At 37.4% G+C, this 26,814-nt stretch overlaps 1 protein-coding gene across 4 annotated transcripts in view; it reads left to right on the plus strand.

Moving 5' to 3' along the window:
* The window catches only part of RAD54B (RAD54 homolog B), a 64,901-nt gene extending 39,988 nt beyond the window's left edge, over positions 1-24,913 (plus strand). The window contains exons 1-14 of one of the 4 annotated variants that reach the window (XM_075141481.1): positions 136-299; positions 1,321-1,521; positions 4,676-4,963; positions 7,480-7,642; positions 8,352-8,577; positions 11,989-12,123; positions 13,338-13,545; positions 14,080-14,219; positions 14,795-15,085; positions 16,469-16,644; positions 18,870-19,131; positions 20,444-20,510; positions 20,800-21,000; positions 24,063-24,913. In XM_075141481.1, coding sequence (XP_074997582.1) covers positions 1,497-1,521; positions 4,676-4,963; positions 7,480-7,642; positions 8,352-8,577; positions 11,989-12,123; positions 13,338-13,545; positions 14,080-14,219; positions 14,795-15,085; positions 16,469-16,644; positions 18,870-19,131; positions 20,444-20,510; positions 20,800-21,000; positions 24,063-24,280 — 2,400 coding nt within the window. In that variant the 5' untranslated portion in view covers positions 136-299; positions 1,321-1,496 and the 3' untranslated portion in view covers positions 24,281-24,913. Of the gene's footprint in view, positions 1-135; positions 300-1,320; positions 1,522-4,675; positions 4,964-7,479; positions 7,643-8,351; positions 8,578-11,988; positions 12,124-13,337; positions 13,546-14,079; positions 14,220-14,794; positions 15,086-16,468; positions 16,645-18,869; positions 19,132-20,443; positions 20,511-20,799; positions 21,001-24,062 lie in introns of those variants that run through there. The other 3 variants (XM_075141478.1, XM_075141479.1, XM_075141480.1) reach the window with 3 other exon arrangements.
* Positions 24,914-26,814: the final 1,901 nt, after the last annotated feature.

Consider the following 26,814-nt stretch of genomic DNA (forward strand, 5'->3'; position numbering starts at 1 on the left):
AAAATCCTATCTACGTTAGGCACTGTGTTAGCATAGAGTTCTATACAGACAGTAAAACTTTTAGAAAGCTTTGGGAAGAAAATTCTATTCAATAAATATAGCATTTTTTATTTAGATAATACCTTTTTAGTAAATGCTAGTCTGAAAAATTGTACACTTCTGTGTGTTTCACAGTTTTAAGAATATGTAGACTTGATGTAGAAGTGATAAAGTTGCCTCTGTTGGACCATTATTGTGAGCAAAAGTTTACTCTTGCCGCTTCTCCTTTAAACACCAGCACACTTGGAAATTTTGGAAAGGTTAGTCTGTGGCATAAGCACTTTTTTGTAACAGATTTGTATAGTGTTGAATCCCAGATGGAATCAAAGGAGCAAACTGATTTAAGCCTTTAACCAGCATGCAAGGGTATTTTAAAGAAAATTAGTCTGATTCTCCCTTTGAAGCTGTGCATGTGCTGAAAAGGAATGCTACAGATATTTCTTTAGGTAATTCTGGGGACTTATCTACCATTACTTATGTCAGATTGCTATCTCTTGAAAGCATGTGTTTATTCTTAATCGATATTATAATCAACTGCTGTTCTATTATGATTTCTTAACCTTATTAACCTAAATATTTCCTATTAATATTTACATCAGTGACACTTATAATTAGGTAACTGCTGAATCTAAATCAATCTAAATCAATCTAAGTCTAGTAACAACATTTGAGTTGCTGCAAACTCAAGCTCAAAGAGATGGTATGTTTCAAGATTTGCACAATTACTTATTTTTAAAGGCTATAAGGAAAGGAGTTGAAATAATTCTTTGCATTATTACAATTATGGTTTTTCTGCCACTTTGTACTAATGACTTCAGCTCCAGATCTGGTTACTGGCCTCCTTTGTTCCCTTTCCTGAGTTCTGTGTTCCTGTCCTTGCTTCCAGAACGTTGCCCGGCACTGTCTCACCAGGACCCTGTTTTCATTTTCTCCTATGGTCATTTCCCTTTTGTTTTTTTCCAGCCTATCCTTTTATTCTTTCTCTACTCTCGTCGTCTTGTATGTATGTCAAATCAGGACCTCACTTACTAATGTACCAAGTAACGTGCATTTCCTGGAAGTGCATACTTTCCAAAACAATTTAAAGGTTCCCATTTCAGGGTGAGTCTTTATGTGGTGTTCTGTCTCAATCCAAACTGCCATAAGCGGCCCAGGACAGGAAATACACCACTTTAGGTAAGATGAAATGCATAGATTGTCCTTGATTTGTTTGAAATGCAAATTCTGTATACTTCGTCAAGAGAACCTGAGATATTCTTTGTTATTTTATTTCCCTTTTAGATGCACTGTATTTGCCAACATCAGGGACAGCAAAGGAAGAAGCAGCTGAGGAAGAGCCTGACTGCTTTGTGAAATATTTCAGTGTTGTGTGGTGTAAAGCATCAAAGAAAAAGCACAAGAAGTGGGAAGGTGATGCTGTTCTTATTACAAAAGGAAATTCAGTAATATTGAAAGATATGGAAGGCAAAGACATTGGAAGAGGTATTGTAGATTTGAATACTTGTGTAAGTGAACAACTGGCTTAAAATTACTGTGCTTTGAATAACAGAGACCCACTCTTTAGATAATTTAGAGTTCTCCATACCAATGTCGACCACGGGATAAAAAACAGTAGGGTTTTTTTTGGGGGAGATAGGGGGGTGATGGCAAGAAAGCTTTATATTTCTTACATATAAGGCAGATGCATGGGGGAGGCTGGGACAGGCTGAATAACATTATTCACAGAAACACCAAATGCTAGTCCAAGGAGAGGATCTAGAAATGAACGGCTGTACTAATTCAGCAGAGACGCCACTTGAGGGATGAGTAGTTGATTTTGGTTGCTCACATAATGCATTGGAGAAGGTGTTAAAATTAGGGGAGAATATACAGGTAAGTTCCTTGTAGATATTCCAGGCAGCAGTATGGCAACTGGGAATCTCAGAGGTTGGGTCTGTGCTTTTCAGCAAGTCAAGCAGCTAAAAATACTGTCTTTGTTGGAAAGACAAGCAAACAGCAACATTTTCCAGCCAAAGTCAACCGTGTAGCAATTTTTAGTCTTGTAGTTTTAGCAGCAGCTGCTGCTGTAAGACACAGTTTGGGTTGATATCAGAGTTAAAAATAAGACTTGCAAACTATAGGCTGCAGTCAACTTAAAGCAATAATTCTTTACTGAAAGCAAAGCGAGAATTAACTTTGCTAACTGAGCCAAAGATATTTTGTAAGGGAGTAGGATTGGACAATGTTGCTACAAAACATAAGTTGATTAATTTTAGGGCTGAGATGGCTTCTCTGCTCTTTTGTTACAATCATGACATTGTGAGCCTTGTTAGGACCAGGCAGTTTTGATTTGCAAATCATTCTGTGACTTAGAAGTTAATTTGAATTTATTTATAGCAAAGCAATATATGTAGAGACTTGCTTGTTTTTGAAAAAGGCAGAGAGAAAGAGAGTAATGCCTGGAATGCATCAGCCACCACCCTGTTGTTCTTGTGTTTTTTTCAAGTCCTGTCTTCTTGAATTAGCAGAGAACACAATAGAAAAATGAATATTCTGATTTTCTCTGGTAAAAGTCTTTTTGCTGTGTTTGATGGAGCACAATGATACCGATGTCATTGCTGCTAACTTGCCCATTCAGAGTTGCTTTCAATGCTTGTTCATTCTAAGAAAATCATAAATTGACCAATTTAAGCAGTGTAAGTTTTAAATTTCTGCAATTACTCTACAAGCCCATTGAGTGAGAAGGAAAGGTCCAGTAGTGGTGCTTACCTCTAAAATTGCATTTAATACTAGGAAGTTTACAGTGAATGTGAATGAGCATCCAGGATTATTATTTTTAAATGGGAAGAAAAGGGCAAAGGAAGATTATGTTTTACTTAGGCATACCAGGGCTGGATCTAAGAAGGGGCATGGGAACCTAAAACCAGCACAGGCTGTAGCTTGTTTTCGAGGCAGCAGAACATCTTGCTTTTCTCCCCTGCAAATGTCCTAATTCCTTAATAACATATTACAAAGAATTTAGGAAGTGCTCTCTTGTAATTTGCTATATGTTATAGAAACAGTTATTATTTCTGGCAGCTGCAAAAATATTTGAGCTTTGTAGCTTGGTTTTTTGCCTTTTCTAAGTTCCCATCTACCCTTAAAGTCCATCCTGTCTTAGAATTAGATTCTTTGGACCGTAATCCAAAAGATCCTGCACAGGGATACACCTGTATTCAGTATGCTCAGCTTGAAGCTACATAGAGGCAGTAACAGAAAACAAAAATGCAGAGCAAAGGAGAGGTCATAAATGCCCTCTCCAGGCACCTCATTTAGGAAGGCACGTGCATTCTCTTGTGTTCTGGCGTCTTCAGCTCTTTCCTGAAAGCAAGTGTTCTTTCAAGAACCAAACAAGGATCACTGTGTGCTTTTTGCGTGCATTTAGAGGAGGGGAAGAAAAATACCTCCCTTTCCCTTTTGGCCAGACTATTTTTCAGCACTTGCTTAGGCTGTGAAACACCTCAGTAAATTTGTTCTTTTAAAGGAATTCAAATCCAGATCTTCACCTTCCAACCCTTTGGGAAAGGCACATTCCTAGAAGTGGGAGACCTGAGCTTTGCAAACAGCTCCCAGCAGTCTTTCTATGTACTGTTTGTTGGATAAAATATGTGTAAAACCTTGGGGAGTTTTGTCTCTTTCATGGGTGAGTGCTTTAACTGCTGGTCTACACAGTCATGCTCTTTATTTTTTTGGCCCAACTAAGGATCCAAGCCTGTTTATTCAGAGTGGCACAAATTCAACAACTGGGGTAAAGAATGTTCCTGTTTCTAATTTTGAGGTAGAGATGTGGCTTTGACCTCCCTGAGTTAAGAAAAGAAACTATATATGTCTCCCGTTTCTTATGTGAGAGCTTCAACCACTAGAATGCTATTTAAAAGAAGGAACCACCACTCTTTCCTACATCTTTATCTTAAAAGAAAGTGACAGCTGCCGCTGTATTTACTAATGAGACTAATAGTATGTGGTAGCTGCTCTGAGAATGCCCACCTGATAGAGTCCCTAAGGGGGCATAGAAAAATTCATCAGCTTCCTGATAGGTTTTTGAATGAGGAAACTATTGAGTTTAATTGATAAATCCTGGCAGAAAATCAGGCATATATGTTTCAGAGCATATGTAGAAGTAAAGATTTCAGATGCATATAAGTCCTTAATTGTGAAAAACTAATTTAGAATGATTTTAAAAGTAGAATATTCTGTCTAGATCAACAGTAAGAGGGGCTAGTGGTGTTCATATCAGGGCATGAAAGGAAGGAAAAAGGACCTAGAATAGTCATTAGTTTTGCGAAAGTTTAAGGCAAGCTGCTAGTTTTTATGATATGGGGCTGTTTTTTGTAAATTCCCATAAATGGATATTTGACTTCCAGTAGAACTGATTGTGGATGATGATGATAGAATATTTGCTTAGATATTCTGGTATCTAATTCTGATTATTAGCACTGAAATGTCAAACTCTGTTAAGGAGGGAAAGCTTTATGAGTTCATATGTGTAACAATTCAAATGTTTAAGAATCAAATACCTGTTGACAGTTTTGTTTTTCCTTCCTGCAGATGGGTACTGATGTTAAGGAAGTAGTATTTGCTGTGTTGTCCTAATTGCCAAATTTTTATGTTCTTTTAGGTACTGGATATAAATCTAAAGAGCTAGACAGTCTTGATGAAGGCCAAACACTGATGGTTGGAGGAAAAGAAATTGAAGTGATGGGTGTAATTTCAGCAGATGACTTCAGCAGTGGCAGGTGTTTTCAGGCTGGAATAGGGACTCATGACACAGTTCCAACTGCTTTATCTCAAACTAATATGAAACCATTCTGTAAACCGTACAAAAGTGTCTGTCAATCCAATACTAGAGAGAATATGCTCAAAGATTCTCAAAGCTACAAACCTCGCCACGATCCAAATGCTCCAAGTAAGATTCAGATTTTTAAGTTTCTTTAAGCATCCTCTGGCTCTCAAAAAAGTTGAATGTGTAACCAAAATTTTCTTGTTCCGCCACGTATTACTAAAGTACTTCTGACATACAGTACCAGTGTTTCTATCAATACCGTGTTGGGATTTTATCATGTGTGTTTCTAAGAAGTGAAATGCTCTGCACTGCATAAAGTTCCTCATAGTTGTTACAGATGGCTGTAGAAACAAGTTAGAGTGGTTCCTGTGAGTTTTGACAAGCAAAATTGATCAGAAAAACAGTCTGACACATGCTAGAAGTTCTAGATGAGTTACAACTTCCCACTGGGGTCAGTGAAGCACTGACATAATACGGCAGCACAGTAATTACAGTGGAGGATCAGTAATAGAGAAGTTAAGCCAGATTCGAAGAATTGCTTCTGACAGTGCCTGATCCTTCACAGCCAGCGAGCGTAACTACACTGCTCAAACTCAACCAGATACATTTTGGAATAAAAGTTTAGTTTTATAATGCTAGAAGTACCGTGTGCTGAAGAGCCATGAGAGTTCGCAAATTGCATAGAAACAGGCTGGTTAAGCAGTTGTATAAGAGGGATCTTGTAAACATTTGATAGCTTCAGGAAGTGGCGTTGCTTATCTAAACGAGAAGTACTCTTTTGTCTGTCAATAACAAACCATTTAGGAGCTATATTCTGCTGATGGCTTTATCTTTCAGATGGAAGATAAAAATGAGTTTAAAGAAATGTTAGGAAGCAGAGCAATGCATATTTAAAAAAAATACAAGTTGGTTCTACATTCTTACTATAGTTATACCTCCATCCTACTTCTTACTTCATATCCTGATACTATGGGACTTTTCAAAGCTGCTACCTGGCTGCTATGTAAATAAACAATGAAATCTTAATCAAGTGGTAATTAGTGATATCATTGGCCCTTTTGTAGAGTAGCCTTATTAACACCAGCTTCTGGTCTGAATTCAACTTGATCATGTTGTATCTAAGAATGTTCCTTCCTGTGGTTGCAAGATGATACTGCATTAGCTTTCTAACCTAAAATCTGGCAAAGAGCTGATATATTCAACACCCAGATTAACTTCTTTGCTGTTTCTGCACTAGGCTGTTAAAAAGCTACATTTTATTCTAGTTGTCTCCTTTGACTTCTCTTCTGGTGAATTTGAGTACCTCCTATGAGATTTTGAGAGCCCTCAACACATCAATAGGTTGGACTCTCAGTCATTAGGGTTGCTTCCACAGTAGAATCACATAGTTTATTTAATGCCTTGTTGCATAACCTCTTTCAGAAGAAACAGAGATACTTTACAAGACCAGGACCTTGGTATTGGAAAAGTCAGAGGTTTTCATGTTGAGGTCTATGACTATAGTTGATTAAAATGCAGCTTTTTCAAAATGGAAAGTCATATATCCCTGTGCTCATCAGAACAGAGCACAGTGACAAAGATGTAAAGCCACGTCTTCCACGTATGATTTCTAAGCTTTTAGTCTGTTGGTTATAAAAGCCTTCTTTCTTCCCCATCTCTGAGGCTGCAAAATTTTGTCAGAAAAGTTATCTTTTTGTCACCACTGGCTCTTAAATATATACACTTGCAATTTGATGTAATCCATCAGAACTCAGCCCTTTGTCAGTAGGAAACAAAATCTCCCTGAATGATACAAGCCTTCAACCAACCTATTCCCACGAATAAATTATCAATATAGATCTACTCTAGTGACATAAAAATGCCAGCAGTTATAAATTGCTTTCTCATTCTGTCCTCTGACAATACAACTTTTCAGTAAGGATGTGTAGCATCAATATAAGCAACCCAGTATGGACATTGTCTAGCAACATTATGATGTTAGATTTGTAAACAAATTATGGCAAGCAAATTTATTCAGATGTAGCCCAGTACTTCATGCTCTCTTTGCCTCTTCAAACCTGTCAACTTATTTTATTCATGCACTGTGGCAGCCTTTGTCAGCTCACTCTCAGTCCTTCCCTTTTTTTTTTTAACAAATAGTTGTCTTTTTATCTCTGTTTCTCAGGCAGAGAAGTGTTTCTAGGCAGCTACAAGAATATCCCCTTGAAATATAGTGTCTAGACTTTATATAGGTCATTGTTTATGTTCCTTTTCTTAAACTTTCCATTCAGAGGCCTTTTAGAACTTCTTCTGATTTAACTCTATGCATTCAAAGTCATCATGCAACTTTTATTAGGTAGGCAGTTTCACCTCATCATAAAAAAATACTCAGATTTCTCAGTTTGTCACCTTTACCTTTGAGAAAAGTGCAAACTATTTGGGAAACCTCTGTAAAAGGATTTTTTATTTAGAAGGCTATCTAGGTGCTCTGTTGGTAAATGCATTTTCTGTCTGAGAATGGTCAATATATTAAACAGTATTTCTAACAGTCATTAGATCATTGACTTTATTCTCTATCTGAGTTAGAGAAATAATACCCTTTGCTAACAGACTAAAAATAATGTTTTTATGCAATACTTGCATACGTTTTGAACTTCAAGATTCTCTAGTTATGCCAAGACCAAATGCAAGTCATCAGTGGACATTCAATAAAGCTGGTTTACCTATGGTGGATGTAGTTGTGGATCCTTACGTTGCAAATAATCTCCGACCGCATCAGAAAGAAGGACTTATATTTCTATATGAATGTGTAATGGGAATGAGGTAAGATGATAATTATCCTTTTGGCTTACAATACGTGTAATATTTTCATGCCCATGTTCAAAATTAGACAATTTGAATGGGAAGATTTGAGCAATTGTCCAATTAATTAATATTAGTAATTTACCCCCAGTAAAGGTTGCACAAGTTTTTTCTGACCTGTATGTAGCATCATGCTTGCTCTGACTTTGCCAGATGTGATGAGAAGCTAGTGCACCAAAAGGCCTGTCAGTTCTACTGCAAATAGCAGGTCTTGTGAACATGGATACAGTCTAACTCATGCTAAAGAACACTGCTTTCTGGGATTTGTAATTCATATAATTTGTAATTATTCATATAATTTATAATTCAGGCATTTAGAAAAAAGAAGCTGTTATACCAACCTGTTGAAAAAAATACAGTACTATTTTCAAGTGTTTTCTCAAGTCATAGATTCCTTAAGGTATATACAAGTTTTAAAAATATTAGGTAATAATTTTAATTCTAAAAGCAGATTTAAACTATTTGCTTTTGGAGGACTAATGCATTAATCTAGAAAACGAAGAATTTCACTCTGGTATAACTGAATGAAAACCTACAGTAGAGCATAATAAGTATACATAGGTTCTTTATACTTCAGAAAACAACCACAAGAAGCAATTCCCTAAGCCATTTGTAAATAATTATGGAGATGTCTTTTAAAATGTTACTGCTGCCTAATTATATCTTACAGAGTTAGTGGCAGATTTGGAGCTATTCTTGCTGATGAAATGGGCTTAGGAAAAACATTGCAATGCATTGCACTTGTCTGGACTCTTCTGCGTCAAGGGGTCTATGGATGCAAACCTGTGCTAAAGCGAGCACTAATTGTCACCCCTGGGAGTCTGGTAAAAAACTGGAAAAAAGAATTTCAGAAATGGTTGGGAAGTGAAAGGATCAAGGTCTTTACAGTTGATCAGGTAAGATTTATTTCCAAAAGGGGATTAGGTCATATTTTGCTCAGAATACAGGACTTGTGATTTTTTTTCCTTTTTTTTTTTTTTTTTCTTTTTTAACCAGAGACCAAAACTAGTAATTCTCTATTAATATTTATTTGTAATACTTTATTTCTCCTTTGGGTAATTGTCCACATGGGCATTTAGCTGTCAGTAACCAGATCATAACTCAAGCTCACCGCCTGCGTAGCATATGTCTGTCTTATCTTTCCTCAGGCTTCACCTTTGAAGATGTAAAAGGTGACACGCCCCTCCTTGTGCCTCTTCAGTTTAAGGAGCTTTCTGTTGTCTGTCAAAGTGCTCACCTTCCCTGCTTTAGGTACCAGAGCATCTACCTTGACTGACTTGTACTCCGCTTCTGTGGTAGTTACTTTTGTTCTGTATTGAAAAATTTTTCCTCTTTGTTTCGGCTGTCTGTTTCAGGTTACTTCAGAAGGTTATTCCCTTTACTGTCACTGTCAAGAATTAGGTTTCTGTAGGGATGATTTAAAGTCTCATGAGTTACCAAGCCTAAAGTCTCAGTGTTAGGTAATGTGAATATCTCTCGTCACTAGAAGAATGCAGACAAGTACAAATCTTAATAAAGGAGCGGGATGATGCTGATCCCTGTCCCCCTCCTATAGTGGAGCTGTTCCCACTGGTAATGACACTCCCAAGTTCCTGTAGTGCCTGGATGAATCCCATGTGCTGACCAAGTATTTCATCTTTTAATCTCCTTGGTAGACCTTTAGGGTCTTACCTTTGTTTTTGAAACACAAAACTCTCTCCATCCTTTACTGCAAAGACTAGAAGTTCTAGCACAGACTCTCTGCTTCAGCGACCTTTATTGACCACATCAGGCAGGAAAGAACCTGGCCAAGTAAAAGACAAGGGAGTTCAAGGAGTGAAACTGTAGCATCACTGACTGAGCACTTTCTCTGGAGGAGAGACACGTGTTGCTCTGGTTATCCAGTAAGGCTTTCTTGCCATGTAAGTTTTCCCATTAAGCATGGCTCAATATCTCAGTCAGAGGGTTGGGTCCCCTCAGGAGTGGCATTCGTGAAGCTGTGAATTGAAGGAGACTTGCTCATGCCTTCATTAACGCTTCTGAAGCTTTCAGATTTAAGCTCTGTTTTTCATAATTTACCATCCAGTATTTCTTTTCCTAAGACTTCTGGTCCCCATGTCCATATGGAGTGGGCATTCATAGCAGAAAGGAAGGAGAAGTTGTTAGCAAACTGTGGTTTCTGTATGTACATTCAGCAATCTGCTGTACCCCTACTTTTTCCTTGTTCCTATATATTTGAGTTGTGCCAGTGGGAGGAAGTGGAGAACTTACAGTATCTTCATTGGTGCTTGCAACAGAGATAAAGATATTTATTTTCCAGAGGTATTTTTTAACTAATAATTCCATACAAGTCGATTGAAGAAACAAATAGTACTTCATTCTAAAGATGACCCAATTCTTACATCAACCAGATTTGCTTTTAGTTTCTTGCATTATCCTTATTGTCTATATGGAAGAGTGAATATTTCAGATGAAATGTAAGTTTTCAAACTGTTTTTAAACTCTTTTGTAGAGCGTACAAAATTCTGTAGCAATAATTATTTCTTTGAATTTCACTCATTATTGTCAAACCCTTGAGATTACTGAACCTACCCATCTTCCAGTGAGGACAATCCACATGTAATAGGTGCTCTTTGCATCATTTGCTTTTCTTAGTAACTTGTTTCAAGATGTGGAAATGAAGCAAACTGACTTGTCAGGAACTGTAATGTAATATAGGTTAGGATGAGAAATATGGAAGTTTCTGAAAGAAGTGGATACAAGGCAAAATATAATATGGCAACATTTTTACCTGAAAAGGTAGTTAGAAATAATTGAACATTTTCTTGCAGTTTTTATGAATAATATTGGGAGGAGAAAACCTGAATTTGCTGACAGTTACTATGACCCAAAATGACAGTAGCTTTCATTTTCTTTTAATTTAAATAACTTTAATATTCTCACTCATCTCGTTGGAGCCATTTGGATTGAGGACACTCAGCAGCTTTTAAGATTGTGTTCCCAAATAGCAAGGAATACATTGTCATGCAAAAGGAAGACACAATATGACTTGCCTGGGTATAATGAGGTATTTCAAAATAATTTACTGTCTATCTTCTCCAGAAAAACAGCAATTACCATACTGTTATTTCTCCAGTATAACTTAAAAGGAAGAGCTTGTCTTAAACGTTTTTTTTTCCTATTCTTTCTTGCCTATAAGGAATACATTCAAAGAACTGGCAGACTTTTTAAAATATGTTAGGCATGTTTTCCTCACTTTCACGCTGAAACACCATGAACTGATTGTAACCCTTCAGTAGTAGACTCTTCCAAAAACCAGGACATTATCTGCTTTTAGAATGTGATTACACTTTACTTCTGTTAAAATGCAAATGTCATGTAGAGGACATTGCTTTTAAAATGAAGGCATCTCCACAAAGGTTGCATTTCGATCTTGTTAATCCATGTTATCAGCATTTGAGACGTGTTTGAGAGAATAACTCCTTTATCTGTTTGCAGAGTATCACTTCTACTGGAGTTGTTTTGGTTTGGTTTTTAAGTCAAAATATCTGGAGAATTAATTAATTAAAGGTTTACATTGCTTCATGATTCAGCATTTTTTAATTTACACTTCAACGGCTACATTGGATTTGGACTAGTGCAAAGAAAGATCTGTTCAAAGAGTAAGTCTGGGACATTATGGAGCTCTAATACTGATTGACAATTACTCCATATGTGGCTCTGGGCAACTCGCTTAAACCTGTCAAGTCACTTTGGATAATTGTGAAAATGGAGGCTATAATACATACATATCTTGCAGCCAGTTAAGAGGATAAATTAATTACTTGAAATTAACTTGTAAATTCATTTTAATTTTTAGTCTATCATCCACTGCTGTTGTTATGTACAGCAGGGAATATATTATATTTGGCTGCAGGGGGCTCATAATCTGCCAGGACTCTCCTGCTTTTTTTTAAGGGGTTCAAACAGTCCGGAAGAGTTGATGATTTACCAGGGGAGGAACATTGGAGGCAGTTCCCCAGTGCCTCAACACTTTCCCTGTAGTCTCAGCTCACAGCCCGAAAGTGTAGGAAAACAAAATGATTTCTGAACCCTGGGCACCTTCTGATGCTTGACCATCCCAAGAGAAGACCAGAGAGGCATTGCCTCTGTCTTCAGGGCTGCAATGTGGAGCCTGAATACTGGGCAGGGACAAGATTGGGTGTTGCCTACAGGGCTCCTCTGTGTCTCTGTTCCCGTGTTGGGAAATTTTCTGCTCCTATTTTGAAAATGGCAGTAAAAATACTGGCCAGAAAACAGGCAGTTAACTACAGTCCTGGAAACCACAGGAATGCTCAGGTCCAGTCCAAACACCTGGGGAAATCCATGCATGCCCTTGTTACCTGCTCCTCACTACTCTGTGCGTCCTCCGACGCGTGCTGGGCCTCTTCGTGAGCAGCATGTGGGGACTGATCTACCACAAGGTACTTTGTGAGATTAATGTGCCAGATTCGGCCCACAGATTCATCTGAATCACCTGCTAGGAGGCTCTAAAGGTTGTGATAATTAAGTGGTGCTGCTTTTACAGCGTATTACACCATCTGGCTCCAGACTTAGTTGTCTGTGTTTGGTAACTGATCTTGTTTGGAAATAAAAATACCTTCTGAGGCTCTAGCCTGATTTGCTTTCACAATTGAAGAGGTCCTTCAGCTTGTCAGCTGCACCCATAGCCTGCTGAGTTAGTGAACACCGTTAGGAAACAGGAAGGAGCGTGCAGGGAATTAGCGTCTGGAGCCGGGCGGAATGGTGAGGGATGTGCCCACAGTAGATTTTTCCATTTTTAAGCATAATTGCAAGACAGGTAAGCAATTCTAGTACATTCACAAGTCTGCGCAGAAATGTAACTATTTCTAGGAAACTTTTTTGGAAGAAGGTCCCTGTCGCATTATAGTGGCTTTTTATTTAGTGTGTCTATTTCCTTCAATAAACATCAAAAGGCTTGATGTCTATTGAAGGAAAAGGGTTTGCAGGGTATATAAGAGCGGAGGGGCTTGTAGACATTTTCTAACCAGTAATACAGGTCTTAGAAATGAATTGCATTTATTTAGCAGTAGACAGGCATGTTTTCTGGGGCTGGTTTTTGAGCTCTATTTTCTGAGTCTCAGGCTGCCCTTACCTGTTGGCCAACCCATCAATGTTAAGGGCTTGTAACAAAGTTAGTGTCATATTCAATTCAAAAATACAAGGGGAATTTTGGTAGAATATGGTAACTTCCTACCTTCCTGGACCATATCACTGCACCTTATGGCTTGAGATGCCGAAGTGAATATACAGGCAGCTACTTATGCCTCTTTGTCATGTTGGCTTTAATTATTCATTTGAAGCTTACCTAAATGCCAGGACTGGGAAGCTGTTGCAGGGAGCCTGTGCTTTTCACCTTCACAGTAATGTGTCTCAGAGGATTTGAAGGCCTAAAAGAATAATAAATTTTCTTTTAATGAGGTGGTAAAACTAAATTGCTGTATCAGATCCCATATTTCCTTTGCAAATTAGGAAAGAATCAATAATCCAAACTCATGAAGGAGATAGTAAATGTCTTGTGTCATGCTAGAAGAAATTTCTTTAGACACTAGATGTTTAAGGAATATGATGAGTGATCTCCAAAGAAATAGTTATATATTTTCCTTTATGCCTGCAGGACCACAAAGTAGAAGAATTCATCGGTTCTCCACTTTATTCAATTATGATAATCAGTTATGAGATGCTACTGCGATCTTTGGATCAAATTCAGGCTATAGAATTTAACCTCCTAATCTGTGATGAAGGACATCGTCTGAAAAATAGCTCTATTAAGACAACTATGGCCCTCACTAGTCTGTCTTGTGAGAGGAGAATAATCCTTACTGGTTAGTATCTATAGTTACTTTTAATATTTCGCTCTGTTAATAGTACTAGGTTGGGGTAAAGGAAAAAGATATTGTAAGTATGGCAGGACCACAGTATAAATTTTGGCAATGGGTATTAAATGCACAAATCTTGGGTCTTGTAAAAACAGATTATTTCCAATTTTTTTAAATAAATGCAAAATTTGTCTATCTTCAGGGGCAGGCGAGGAGCCTGGGAACTTCTGTAAGGGAATCAGGACTCTGTTTGCATACATTCACTGTTTTCCTTTGTCGTTATTTAATAAAATTGATTTAGAACTTGACTTTTTAAATTCCTTTGTCAAAACAATTACATGTGCAGTCTGTTTAGTTAGTAGGACAGTAGCTTATTAATCATGATAAAGATTAATTCAGAACTCTGAGTAATTCACACTGAAACCAAACATCTGTTTTCAAGATGCATTCTCAACATTAAACCCTGCATTCAACGGTTGTACTTCTATCAGTTTCAAGAAAAAGTTACCAAATGCAGAATTTTTTTTTTTCTCTTTCCAGGTACTCCAATCCAAAATGACTTGCAAGAATTTTATGCATTAATAGAGTTTGTGAATCCAGGAATACTTGGTTCTTTATCCACATATAGAAAGATATATGAGGAGCCGATTGTCAGATCCAGAGAACCTTCAGCAACAAAGGTATTATAGAAGAAAATTCATAGACAGCACTATGAAATTTGCTTTCTATAGAATAAAATGAAGCTCAGGAGTACTAATAGTAGCAAAAGCTTTTCACCTACCTATTTGAAATAAATTCAGTTGTTCTCCAAAGGGAGCAGGAGGAATACATCCATGTTGAGATCACGTCATTTCAGCTGCCTATTAATTACCAGGCAAAAATTGTTCTTCCAACACCTTGCATTCCCGAAAATGCCATGCGCATTACCATGTGATGATTCTTTATTCATTCTTAGTTTCTCTACAGTACTGCAAAATCTGCATGATTTTATTGCATCTCGAGAAATTCTAGAATATAATTCAAGCCTTGGATGTCTTCTGGGACATTATCTCCCTATGTTTAAGATTTTAGAAGCCAGTCCTAGAACTAAGCTAATGCAGTGGTACTAATTGGAGAAGAATTGGTCAGTACAGTCCCATGTCAGAAAGTGCTATCATACTTTTAAAATGTTATTTAAATACCTAATTAAAATAATAGACAAAATTATTGTGATGAAATGCAAGATTATAATTAATTTTGTGCTTTGTTCTTTTAGGAGGAAAAGGAATTAGGAGAAAAAAGAGCAGCAGAACTCACACGCCTCACGGGACTCTTTATTCTAAGGAGAACACAGGAGATTATAAACAAATTTCTGCCCCCTAAAAAGGAGAGCATAATCTTCTGCCTACCAACAGCACTGCAGCTTGAGTTGTATCGAAAACTACTTAGTTCTCGAGTTATTAGGTCCTGTCTACAAGGCAGGCTAGAAAACAGTCCTCACCTGATATGTATAGGAGCTTTGAAAAAACTTTGCAATCATCCATGTCTTCTGTTTAAAGCTATAAAGGTATCTATTTGCGTGGGAGTGGGTGCCTGCAATTAGTCATTTCAGCAGGCAAATGTCACTAAAACTATATTATGGTCAATGTGCATGTTACTTAAGGTAATTTCCAAACTCTCCTCTCACATACAACTTGCTTTAGGAGATCTGCTTTCAAAAACATAAATGTTAGGAAATCTGAATACTCAGGGAAGATATCTCACCAGTTTCCTATTGCCTTGTGGTATTTTCTTGTTCTTCATGTATTTTCCCTCTTAATCTTGTCTCTGAATATTTGTAAAAATACATATAAATGTGAATTTTACAAAGAACACAGTTAGCTAGAGATTATTCTGTGTACTCTGTCTGCTGGTTCCTCTGAAGCCTACCTGTCCATATGATAATTTCACTCTCTCAAGCTCAGTGACACTGGGAGCTGCAGGCTCAAGATGTCAGTGGTACTAGATGTCTTCATTTCCACTTCTCCTGGGATCCTATCACACTGTACCCCTTGTTATTTCTATAGAAATGTTCTCATTCCTATAGATAAATAATATGATAGTTAGAACTTGGTAATACTAGCTTCTATGGCCGCTAGTCAAAGTCCAAGTAAGGTGGGTGGAAACGTAAATCTTTCTTAAAAGACGTACTTCATGATTTTGTAGGAATGTCCGTAGCACAGACCTCCCTCTAACTTTCAACACTGCCAGGTAAAGTTCATTGCCTTTACTTCATAGTATAAGCATTAGAAATTTTTCGTATGTGAAAGCGTAAGCCTTTAGAAACTATAGGAATGGAAAGGACTATGTGTGCAAGTCATTTATTGCCATTGTGGTTTTGGCATTTGAGTAGTTTGGCTTTTCCTCCCTGTGAAACATTGATTTTCAAAGTACAGCAAAATATTACCTGTATTTCTTCTATTTTATTGTTTTTACTTGCTAGCTTTTCTTCATTTCCAGTTACATAACTGAATCTTAATGACAGCATCTTCCTAAAAAAAGTCAATGACTGGGAAGTTCCATAATAAGGTATTACAGGATTTAGAAAGAATAAACAGAGTAGTGATTCCCCCCCCACCAAGTTTTAGATATGGCTTTGCTGTGGGCGTACACCTGTGTGGTTGTTTAAGTAGAGAAGTAAAATGCATTTTTCAGTTTTAAGTATTACAACTTTCTACTCAGCTGCAAACAACATCTTAGATTAGAGGTTTAAAATAAAGTAAACACTATCAGTATTTTAAAACTGTGCTTTCAATCCAGTACTGGGAGGTTGTCATGCTCACACGGTACACTACTTTGTGGCAGCTTTTGATGCCTCCTTTTGTCTTTGTAATAAAAATACAGCAAAGTTTAAAAAAACCCAAAACATGCTAGAGGGGATGTGGAACTTGAATCCTTTTATTTTCAATAGGAAAAAAGCTGTAATCCTATGTCTGATGAACACGATGAGTCAGGCCTCTACGAAGGTCTAATAGATGTCTTTCCACAAGATTATACTTCGGACACTTTCTCTGAAACTGATTCAGGAAAATTGCAGGTGCTGGTGAAGTTGTTAGCAGCAATCCATGAGCTCAACTCTTCCGAAAGGCAAGTGTGAAAGAAAGGTAAAAGGGAGATAATGGGAGTGACCTTCTGGATATTGTTTTGCTTTTCAAATGCATGGGGACGTAATATTCAAAATAAAGGCATTGCAACTGTTTGCAGAGGTGCCAGGCACATTTATGCATTGTACTCCTGGCTCTTCCTTGTTAAATTACTAAACTAGGATTTGCAGCTGACATAATTTTCAAAGATGCTCTTCATATTTTTTCCGGATAAAGATACTTGTATTTTTCATACCGAGGTCCAGCAAGTTAGATAGTTTGCTACAGCCCCTGTACTATGACATATTATCTTTACTTGCAGAGACTTTCCGATGTTTTGTATCTCCTTGAGGAGATGTATTAATGTATTAAATATTCTAAATTGCACTAAAATAGTTTTAATTACTAGATTGTAAGTTATTTCCTCTTTAATCACATTTAACTGCTCAGTGCTTACTGCCTTTTCTGTTCAGGGTAACCAGTCTCAACAGACGAACTTGCACAGCAACTGCTTATTTCCCCTGTGGTAAATGCCACTGACATGTAGGAAAACCTCTGTTTATCATGGGGTAATAGGATGCACATGGTTAGTTATTACTGTGCAATTGCTGATTCATGGAAATCTCACATGACCTTGTGTCCCATGATAACTTTTTCATGGGCTCATGCCTTAAAGCCCAGCTATTCCAAAAGTATTTAGCTTTTAACTTTTATTTAAATTGATGCTTAAATAGGACATGCTGTAATTCAGTAGCGGGAAGTAACAGCAGATCTCTTGGCACTGATATAATGGAATTTGAAGATGCTCTCTTTTTAGAAATCAGAAAGCTGAGCCTGTTGTTGAAGTTCATATGCCTAACATCCATTGAAACGAATGACAGCTAAATATCTAAATGTACGTCAAATGTATGTCAAAAGAAACGGGTATCGGGAAAAAGCACCTCTCCCTCTATCAGTGTTATAGGAGCTGCTGAGTTACAGCTGGTGGCCAGGCATTATTTTACACCTTTAAAAGTTTTGTTGCTTTAATTCAGTCCTGTTCATGTTTCTTTTTCTTTTGTTTCTCTGCTCTTATTGGTACTAAATAGTTTTTGCAACATACAGACTCAATTCCAGTCGTCTTCTGAAGTTTATATTCTATTTTTGAGTGAAAACAAAGGTGTGAATTTGGTGTTGATTGACAAAAAAAATCAGTCTTGCAAAGTCTTTACAAACAAGTCTTGGATGTAGTTCAATTGTAAAGTGTAGTAATAAAATGATTTAAAACAATTTTAAAATGTTAATTTATCAGGTTTTCCCTGAAATTATTTGTCTAGTTCTTCAGTACTTGTTTTTAATCAAAATTATTTTAAAAAATGGAGCACCTTTGATGGAATTTGTTATATTTAGTTTAGATTATAAAAGACCTCCAAACAAGATCTGGCAGAAAATGCCGTAATTGTCCTTATTATTTTTTTTATGGCTTAAGTTCAAAAGATCTTTCTTTGTCCACTCAGTAGAATCATCCTCAATATCTGGGAGGATAGAAATTCTAGATTTGCAGATCTCTGAAACTTATTTAACAAAAATTTCAGAGTAAAAACACAGACATAGTATGAGTCATTAGATTAAGGGATCAGACTGATTTTGCTTTAAAAAAAATCACAACAGAAATCCAGACTATATTGTTTGTGATATCTTTCACTATCCTTCATCCCAGTTCTTTTCAGTCATAAAATGTAGGAAAGAGCCACCTCTTTCCTATTTGACTTTCATGATTTTGTTTATTAGAATTTTCCAAGGTTGTCTATAGAAGTTGACAGTAGCTTTTTCAGTAAGTGGAGTCATATATATATTATTTATTAGCTGCTACAACACCCTCTGCAAATGCTGCCTTAACAACAGCTATTTTGTATAAATAGAGATTTAAAAAAAAAAAAACACTATCTTTGTGGTTGATTCTGGATCCCTGTAATCTGTGCATTAAGCCAAATTCTGTTGTGAAGGAAAACATGCATTATTTAACATTTGAATGCTTGACAGTAGGTATAATGCATCCAAATATAGTATGTGCTCCAAATTAATAGGAAATGTTTTATTTCTTAGGAAATATGAGTAGCCTCAGGTTTATGTGTAATTTTTGCTTGACTTGTAATTTTATTTTCTTAGATGTCTTCAGTAATTTGTTATTGGACTTGAACTTTACCAACGTCTAAGATGATAAGATAACTTTGTTTTACTGTTTGACAGAGTCGTACTGGTATCCAATTACACTCAGACATTAAACATATTACAAGAGACATGCAAACGTTATGGATACTCTTATACTAGACTTGATGGACATACTCCTGTCTCCCAGAGACAACAGATTGTTGATACTTTTAATAGTAAATTCAGTCCAGCTTTTATCTTTTTGCTGAGTTCAAAGGCTGGCGGAGTAGGACTGAATCTGGTCGGAGCCTCTCATTTGATCCTGTATGATATCGACTGGAATCCAGCTACGGATATTCAGGTCTGAAAACAACTGTGTACATGTGGGTTGGGATGGGCATCAAATGATTTCCTGATTGATTTTGAAAAGCCTGGCTTTACTTGTCTTATTGCTACGCAATTATCACATTGCATCTGGACAAGTACAATACTGGAGGGAAACTCTTTCTGAGAAGAAAAGAAGAAATATTTCTTTGTTGTATTATATATATTGGGATCATTAGAAGCCCTCTTGCAGTAAAAAATGAGAGGACTAAATTCTGGTTTCTTTGGAGGAGTGAGTCATGTATCCCCTTTTTCTCCTGACCTCTTTTTAACTGGAAAGTTGCTGTGTTTCTAAAAAGAAAAGAAAAACATGATTAGACTGCATAGCGAATGTTGCTGTTGATTTGCAGTACCTGAGAAAAAGGGAGAGGTTCTGATCAGAATTAAGAGAATGAGAAAATCATGTGGCAATGATGCCAAAAAAAAGAAATCAAAGGCAGTGCTGTGCTGTTCTTGTAATGGCACTGTTGGCCTCAAGGGATTATTTAGTTGGCATAAGAGTGTTCATTTAGAATAGTCCTTAATAATAACAATTTTAAAAATATTTTTATAAACCTAGTAAGAAACTTTTTATTGTAATGCTGTGTGCTTAATACCTGAAATAAGCTCTGATTCTTGGCCCTGCTCCTCTTCCAAGTGTGAATTAGTACCCTCATGCAGTCAGTTGTCTTGTTGCTTGAAACACAGTCTGCTAAATCAGTCAAAATTGCTCCGGGTTGCCAAAGACCGCAAACCATGTTGTGGTTACTTGTATCCAGTATGTAGGTGTAACCCTTACGTTTTTAAAAAAAAATCATATAGCAATACTCGGTCACATTTTGTTTGTTTAAGAATTAAAGGGGATGTGAAACACTAATTTTACAATTTTAAAAGAAATGGAAAAGTAATTTTTAAAGATGTATTGTGGCAAAAAACAATTTTGGAGATGGGGGAGAATGATGAGTGTTCCTGAAATATTAAACAGTTGATGATGCTTGGAAAACAAATATGAAGAGGGGATTTCTGCCAGGAAAGAGCTGAAACCCCTACTTTCCTACTATAGTACACAGAAAGAAAGGGGAGCATAAATGGCAGAAAGTAAATTATGTTTTCAAAATTATTTACAGTTAATACCAGAAGACTTTTATAAAAACAGTCAAAGACAGTAATTGAGGAATGCTTTCTTTGGACAACATCTTTTTGAATGACCTAGCAGAACTGGTAATTTGGTCAGCGGAGGCTACAAGTTTTAGTTGAAATACCGTTGTATAGTAGGGTGTTAATACTCTTCATCTTTTTGCTTTCTTCAGGCAATGGCTAGAGTGTGGAGAGATGGTCAGAAACATACTGTATATATCTACAGACTGCTAACCACAGGTCAGAGATGGTGCTCAAACATACCCTAGAGTGAGACAGCTATTGAAATTTTGTCTGTAAAAGACAGGAAGGGAGTGTTTTTGGAAATAATTAATCCTTTAAAAATATACATTATTTGTTCTGAATTCAGTTAAAATAGAGACATCACATTGATTCATTTGCCGATGCTTTGCTTTGCTTTTGCTTGAATAACTGAAAATAGTGGGAAATGGGTTTGACTTTTCTTCTTGACAAGTACTGGTCAAAAATTAACCCAGTATATCTATTTTTATTTTTTTTTTCAATACAGGCTCAATAGAAGAAAAGATTTATCAAAGACAGATTAGCAAACAAGACCTGTCTGGGGCAGTTGTAGACCTTTCCAAGACATCTGAACACATCCATTTTTCCATTGAGGAGCTTAGAAATCTCTTTACTCTTCATGAAGATTCCAGCTGTGTTACCCACGACTTGCTTGAGTGCGACTGTATGGGAAAGAAAGGCCATCAAAGTGAGTTTCTTTTTCATTATCCCTGACCGTTGCTGTGGAAGGACATCCATTCTGAATATACAGTCTGTCACTGGAGAAAACTCCGATGCTCAGTAAAATAGGATTGAGGGTTCATTATGGGATCTTCCAGATATTGGCTGATTTTTCTAATCCATAGCAGCCCTTCACAAGATGAAGAGGAGAAAAGATTCATCCTTTGCAGTAACAACCAATTCATGTATCATGCCTCTTAATTCCTTGAATTAGCTATGGCCAGCTCAGCTAGTGATTTGTTACAACCAAATGACACTATACGGTGTTTTGTTTCTCAGTATTCAAGGACAGTAATGAGTAGCTGGTGAGGGCTAGTTCAAAAGCTGTTTATCTGAGGATAGCTATACCACGTGAAGATCTATGCCAGATCTCTGAATATAAGCCTTCGTTTCACAGTTATTAACTAAAGTTGATGCAGGATGATTAAAATAGTTATTTGAGAAATGCTGGAAGATCCCCTGGCAGTTGTAAAGCCAAGCTGCAAATATGCACATCTATCCTTTCTGTAGGAACCTGTCTCTTGTTCTTTTGACATATCAAAATTGTTTTAATACCTTGCTGCATACAGGTATATAGGTTTAAGTTAGGAGCAGAATTAAAAAAAAATTATCATAAGTTATGTTATTATCCATTTTAATTTTTATAGCTCATCTAGTTTCTTAAAGGAAAGAGTGTCTATTGCCCCGATATGTTTCTTTCTTTTGGGCATGAAATATCCATGTACACTATTTACAGGTGTGATAGTGAGGTACCAATACTGATATTTTCCAAGTGCATACAGATACCACAATAGAAAGAACCAAAGAAATGGGTACAAGAGTTCACGTTCTCAACAGACATGGGCAAGAAATTAAGTAATACAGACTGAATGAGACTATTTTGCTTGATGGTTTGCATGTCTCCAGGTAATAGGCTAGAGTTGTGTTCCTTTCTCATCTCATTCTACCCAAAATGGGGAGGACTTGGCTAGTGAAAGCCCAGCACTTCCTGTAGCCATAAGAATTTGACTTTCTCCTTTATTTTTGCTCCACGTACTGATTTCATTGTCTTTGTATCTTTCTTTAATGATTGAAAAATTAGACCTTCTGTTTTTGCATGAGTAAGTGATGTTCTAAAATATACCAGCCTCCACTAAGGTACTATTAGAGGATCTGTGTGGAAAAGGCACCTTTAATGTTAAATGTTAGCCAGATTTTCTCATTGGTGTGCAGTAAGGCAGGTAGAGCTCCTGGACTGCAGAAATCCAGAGAAATGTTATATTGTTACTGTGATGAACACTGGTGCATATAATTTTATTTAGCATTTTGCAATTGTCTTAACACTCTTGACTGCTTATCTTGTGCTTTGAACGCATATTGGTTCCATCAATTCAACCACAACATTGGTCTCTTGGGTCCTGTAACCAGGACTTCCTCAAGGGTAATTATATTTTGGTCCCACTGAATAGAACCTTTTGGCAGTAAATCAAGGAAAACCTGAAGGTCATTCTTAGACTTAAGTGGTGGAAATGATAGCGTGAGGGGAAGGTTTGATTTCCTAAAGAGCAGAGGACAAACTGGCTCATCAGTTCCCTAGTGAAATTGTTGTGAGTTGTGGTCTTCAGTCTGATCACCCCAGAATGCAGCTACTAGTTGTTCTCTTTGCCTTTCCTAAGAACAAAAGCTGTCAAATTATTTCATCGGGGAACCAGATTCCAGGTTACTGGGGATAGATGCTGGCACATAGAAAAGGCCAAGAACTTTCACGGTTTTGTGTCCTCTATTTCTAGCAAGTATGATTCAAGAGATGAACTAAAGAGGAGCCAAACAGTATAATACAGGTTTTACCATGTATGAGCTTGTCATAATGAACTTCATTAGATATACCAATGAGACTGGATATTCTTGACCAAGCTCCTGTTGTCCATTCATACTGGGGCCATCTTTAGGAAACCATGGGAGTCTTGAAGCAATTAACTGTGTATGGTTCATGCAGATGGGTTGCTTGCTATTCTACTGGCTTTCAGATCAGCTGCAAAGCTGTAAGCCTATTTTACCTGTTTAATTTATGGAGTTAGGAACACAGAATCTGTAAGGACTTGAGAAGTGCATCTCTTCTAAATTTCCTTCTGACCAGTAAAGTCTGTTTCAAGTCTAGTGCAAATGTGCATCATGTGTCAGTCAAAAGGAAAGTCTTGCACATGTGAGTCTTTATGGGCTCTCCAAAAGTTTAAAAAACTCAGGAATACTCTTGAGTCATCATGCTGCTTATACCACTGGTCTTTCCTAAGGAGCACGTAACACCGCTATGAAAATACTTGACAACAGGTTTTAAACCAATAACAGCAGTTATTGGTTAAAATCAGCAAACTGATTTCTTCATTTGTCACGTGCATCAGAATCATGAAGCCAGCAACGTGTGACATACCCTGCAATGACCTGGTCCTGTTCGGAGCTTTAGAATCCTTTGTCCAAAGTGAATTCCTCTCTTTGTGCTTCACAGGCCATAGTCTTTTCCTTATTGTGATATACAGTATACAATATTGTGTATATTGAACAATTTGCCATAATCTGGATGTACAGAGTGCACTAGAGATCCAGCTCTAATGTGCTGAGTCAATGAAATAGCTATTCAAATTATTCTTAGCTGGTTGGAATGAATCCTCGGGGAGGAAATAGAAGCCAGCATGAATTTTGCTGCAATATATTTCTAGGTTCAGATTTACTTAAAGAATGGGAGCAGCCCAAATGTCACAGAATTAGGAAGACAGAAGAAAGGAAATTGTCAGATAAGATATTTCCTTTCCTATCCATCTGTAAAAGGATTTGTCTTTATGCTAGCGTATGGTGATTTGGATAAATTCAATCAATGAGCAAGAAACAGCCTTTCCCCTCTTACTGTGAATACATATGTTTGGTTTTCATTGACATAGAAGGATTATATATGCTGTTCTGTTTTCTCTCATTTGTATCACCAACTGGTTTATTGATTCAGACTGAAATTTTCTGTCTTAGTTTTCTCTGATGAGTCTACTGCATCATTTTTTTCAGATCCTTCTTCAGAAAAGCATTCTGTGTCTAGAAGTTGCCAGCTTGGACAAAACCATGGGAAGCCTAATTCAAAGAAACCACTCTCCATGTCACAGTTGATGCAATGGAAACACTTCTCTGGGCAACATCAGACTCTAGCTGATCCTTTCCTTGAAAGGATAAAAGAGAATGTTTCTTTCATGTTCCAGAATGTAACCAGTCCAACTTCCCCCACCTAACAAAACTTAAGTGTCTTTCCCTACGCTTGCATCCTCCTCCTCATAGGTATAGCAAACAACTGATCTGTAGTTAGCTTTTGTTCTTTTTGCCAAGTTCTGTTTTGTATATTTCTGACAAGGTTTCTGGGTGAATGTGATTCCTGGTATCTATGCAAAGTTACAGTTATTACTAGGTTAATCATACTTACTATAATTATAATACAGATTTTTAAAACTAACTTTGCTTTCCAGTCTTCTGTTCCTTTGGTATCATCATTAGTAAGATTGTTTTTATGCACATTGTATGTCTACTTTGTTTTATAGTTTTCATTTGATCATAATGATTTATTGCTTGTAAAGCTGGCAACTCTTCAGCCAAATTTTATAAGATTAGGCAATTCTATATACATGTATATGCTGTTAACAAGAGTCTGGTTGGATTTTTGTTTTGACAGTGAAAACTTATGTATCTGTATAACTGCGGCTTTATAACAAGGTAGGTGTTTGTTCCCTTGAATTTACAATTTAATGAAACTCAGACCAATAGCCACTGAGGTCCAAAATTCTGAGACCATAGGTTGATGCTGTGTCAAAATATTCTGAAATTCACCTATTGCTTTTACTTGAGAAAATAAACAAACTTCATTTCTCAGACATACAGAGTACAGGCATATCTAATTTCTAGCTAACTACATTTAAGGACACTTTTTGCCAAACGCTAGAGTACTGCACACGTTTTCACTCTATATTTTTATTATGACTATATTTTCCTTCTTCTCTGAGGGTGCAAAAGTTTACAGCTTTTAAGTGAAGTACTTTGAAAGGCCCAGGAAAAAGATTGAATAATTTTCAGAAATACGGCAAACTTACAGAATTTGAAAGACCTTGAGCAAGAATAGGACTCCATTGTGATAATCCTGCATTGTGCCGCATGATGTACAACCTCTGGATATTTGGTACATGTTGTGATAGTGGTGGCTAAAAGCCCAATCAACTTGCAGAAAACAGTTAAATTTTTTTTTTCTCTGTGTTAGAACAGTTAGTGCTCTCCCTTCCTTTTCCTAGATTGTCACTGAGTTCACAGTCCATCCTAAACCATCATCAAACATTTTCCTTGCATTTTGATGCAGTTTGGGAACTGAAAGCCATGTGCACTGACCTTTCTCCACATCCACATTTATTTCAGAGGGTTTTTTGAGTTTCCTTTGACTCTACACCAGAAAATAATAAAAACCAAAGTGAGAGAATGATTGAGAAAGTCATCAATTATGAACACCTTTTTGGCATGCAAATTGTGTTCTTGGTAACAATTAGAATTATGCTAATAGGTAGAGTTTAATTTTTTAACATTTTAGGCTGGCTGTTAAAGAGCCTATTCTTCACCCAGTATATTGTGGAGCATGGTAGTCACGCTTACCCAGGTGCTGTGCTGCTGTGGTGCCTGTTTGCTGTTAGACAAAGGCTCTCTGATATCTTACAGCTCCCACAGCTTATTGTAATTAGCAAGGGCAAGGTTTGCCTGCAGCTTTGTAACTCAAGAAAGAGGTTCTAGCCAATCTGTATAATAATGATTACTGTAATTAGTAATTATCTGATCATACTTAGATCTGTGCTGCCCATAAGTTTCTGTAAGTTGTGCTCCTGTCCCTGTCTGTAGGAAGCACGCCGGCATTCTCTGCTCTCTGCTGATGCTGATCTCTTATGTGGTTTCTTGCCTCTGCATGCACAAGTAGATGCCAGTTTGGTTCCACCTCTGTTTTGTTTGTGGGACCCTGATCATCTCCACTGAACGCACATGAGCCGACTCTGGTTTGGAGCAAACCAACTGGCAGTGCCATTGGGGAAACCTGGGCATGTAAGAGAAGGAATTTTGCTCCAGGATCCACACCGTGCCATGTTTCATCTTCTCTGTCTAAGGCACTCCCTCAGGGGTATCTCAGCAGGCCTTCTCACCTCACCTGTTGAGCCCTGCCCTCAGACAATCCTACTTGCTGTCACATCATGCACCACTCCGCACAATACAGCTGTAGCTGCGTGATAGCAGAACGCAGGTCTGGCAGAGAAGGCCTTTTATTGTTTGGCCTCCAGGGTAGTTTTATTTTGGCAGTTTTTAAATAAATAAAACCTGGTGCTGGACGACCGTGGAGCTCTTGGGAGGCCAGAGGAGATGAGCCCCGGACACATACTGCTGTATGTGTGAAGGTGATCCAGGCTCAGATCATTGTGCTGGGAAGGATTTCTGGCAGATGGGCTATCACACTAAGTAATGTTGCTTCAAGGTTAAGAAGCCCAAAGCGGCACATACAGACACATGCACTGCCAGTTACAGCTTCAGTATGGTTCCCTGCCTGTGCCCTGCTACGCCAAGCTGCCCCAGATCTCTGGCAGTGGCAGCTACATGGTGATGCTCGGCGGAAGGCTCCTCCAGCATCCACCTGGCCAGCCAATGTACACCCCTCGTTAACCTTTCACGACTTCAGGGCATGATGGAAGTATGCATGTGCTTCTTGGTTGTTTGGGTAAGACAATACTACCCAAATAACAGGTTGCACACG

The sequence above is a fragment of the Calonectris borealis genome, chromosome 2, assembly GCF_964195595.1.
Source record: "Calonectris borealis chromosome 2, bCalBor7.hap1.2, whole genome shotgun sequence".
Classification (NCBI taxonomy): Eukaryota; Metazoa; Chordata; class Aves; order Procellariiformes; family Procellariidae; genus Calonectris; species Calonectris borealis.